This window comes from Capsicum annuum, chromosome 1 (assembly GCF_002878395.1).
Source record: "Capsicum annuum cultivar UCD-10X-F1 chromosome 1, UCD10Xv1.1, whole genome shotgun sequence".
Lineage (NCBI taxonomy): Eukaryota > Viridiplantae > Streptophyta > Magnoliopsida > Solanales > Solanaceae > Capsicum > Capsicum annuum.
Window position 1 is genome coordinate 20,895,908 of NC_061111.1, and position 1,950 is coordinate 20,897,857.

The following is a 1,950-nucleotide window of genomic DNA, read 5'->3' on the forward strand; positions in this document are numbered from 1 at the left end:
TACAGAAATTACACAGTTCATATGCAGTACTTTATATGCAGTATATATACAAGTCCTATATAGTAGTTACACAGTCTGTACACAAGTCATATGCAGTATTTATGCAAATTTAAAATCAACATTCCAATAAAATATAAAACTTACACATTGTTGACACAGGTCATATAAAGTTGTTATATAATCTAATATATAATATATATGCAGGTGCTATACAGAAATTACACAGTTCATATGCAGTACTTTATATGCAGTATATATACAGGTCTTATATAGTAGTTACACAGCCTGTACACGAGTCATATGCAGTTCATATACAGGTCCTATACAGTAGTTACAATATTATATAAAGTATTTATGCAAATTTATACCAATATTCAGTATATATGCAATATTTGTTCAGTTCCTATACAGTTGTTACACAGTTTAAACATACTATTTCTACAATTTTATACATTTATCCCAACCAGATATAGAACTTATATATTATTGTAATAAAGTATTTATATAGTTTATAAAAGTAGTTATATTCAAAATATATAGGTGTTGTGTATTTGCTAATTAATTCAAAAGACAAATACTAGTACTTATATATATTCAAACTGTATATAAGTATTATACATGATTGACACAAATGATATGCAGTTTTATTAAGTATTGTAGCAGAAAAATTACACCCCCGTCCAGCTCAGATGAGTTGATTAGTGCACCTCACCAAAGAACGTGGCTAAATGAAATACCATAATGCATAGATTTCTATAAGAGTAGAATGCATTTGAAGTAAAATAATATTGTTGCTATTACATTGTTATGAAAAGAATATTCTTTTTTCAAGGAAAAAAAATGGAAAAGATAAAAGTGCTCTTGTTGGAGCATTTCCACATGTTCGTCGATTGTGTCCTATTTTTTCACAGCGCCCACATAAAATTTGTTGCTTAAAGTAGTCCATAATACCTTTTCCTCGATTGTTCTTTTTTGATCTTCCTGATTTTGATTTCCAAATTGGTGGCAGTACTATATTAGCTGATATCTCTGCTGGGATGTGGCAAGCTGTTTCATGAGGAAGTGGTATAACTGAAAGTTCATATTCTTTCAAGAAGTTGTCTCTTGTGTAATATGGAGCACAATAGCTTTGTAAGTTCATATGCGTCTAAGTTAGGACCGCCATAGCATGTGGACAAGGTATGCCATCTACTTGAAATTGTAGGTAGGAATATTTTTTTTCACGCATGCAAATAATGTTTCGTTTTCCAGTTTCCTCAATGACTACATAAGAATAGTGAGTAGAACCCATCACCTGCAATGTACAAATATATTAGTATATAGTGTACACATTACAATATGCAAGTGTATGTGAAGTAGAAATAAGAAGTAATACCTTCATTTTATTTGATAGAATGAGATTTTTCCTCATTATTATATTGTATTTGTTTCCCAGTTCTGTAAATGTTGCTTCTGAATGCTGTCTATGCTCATTATTCCATCTCATGATCAGATCCATCATAAATTGTAGGAATTTTTTAATTGGCAGGTCTCTTGCATCTCTATTTGCTGGATTTACGAATTCTGCTATGTTTGAAGTCATGAACATTGACCTGTTGACATGGGCATGAGCTATAGACCATTTTTCATAGCCTATATCAAACAGATACTCCTTCACCCTATTTTTGATTTTATTTATGTCTTCCATAAGCCGATCAAAGTTTGCCCTTATGTATGTTCTGGCCATTGTAAAGAAGATCCCCCTTTAATTGTTTTTTATTCTTCTTAAATCTACCCTTGATGTTGTTCCATAGATGGTAGATGCATATACAGTGAGCCACATTTGGATATACAAGTGCAACAGCTTTTAATATGTTGTCATGCCTATCGGATATATGCACATGTCTTCTCTTTCACCAAAAGCAGTGTTAAACATGCGGAAAAACCATTCCCATGAAGCATCATTTTCAG

The 1,950-nt window shown here is 31.6% G+C and overlaps 1 protein-coding gene across 1 annotated transcript; it reads right to left on the reverse strand.

The window, feature by feature from the left end:
• Positions 1-1,147: 1,147 nt before the first annotated feature.
• On the reverse strand, positions 1,148-1,726 carry LOC124897270. The gene is made up of 2 exons (XM_047410215.1): positions 1,376-1,726; positions 1,148-1,294 (listed from the first exon to the last, which is right to left on the reverse strand). Exons 1-2 carry the CDS (start codon positions 1,724-1,726, stop codon positions 1,148-1,150), a joined length of 498 nt encoding a protein of 165 aa, XP_047266171.1.
• Between the last annotated feature and the right edge of the window lie 224 nt (positions 1,727-1,950).

Bases quoted from the DNA above. Each gene is read 5' to 3' on its own strand.
- LOC124897270 (XM_047410215.1), bottom strand. From the start codon at position 1,726: ATGGCCAGAACATACATAAGGGCAAACTTTGATCGGCTTATGGAAGAC. The intron at 1,295-1,375 runs GTATTACTTCTT...TGTACATTGCAG, and splicing joins TTCTATCAAATAAAATGAAG to GTGATGGGTTCTACTCACTA.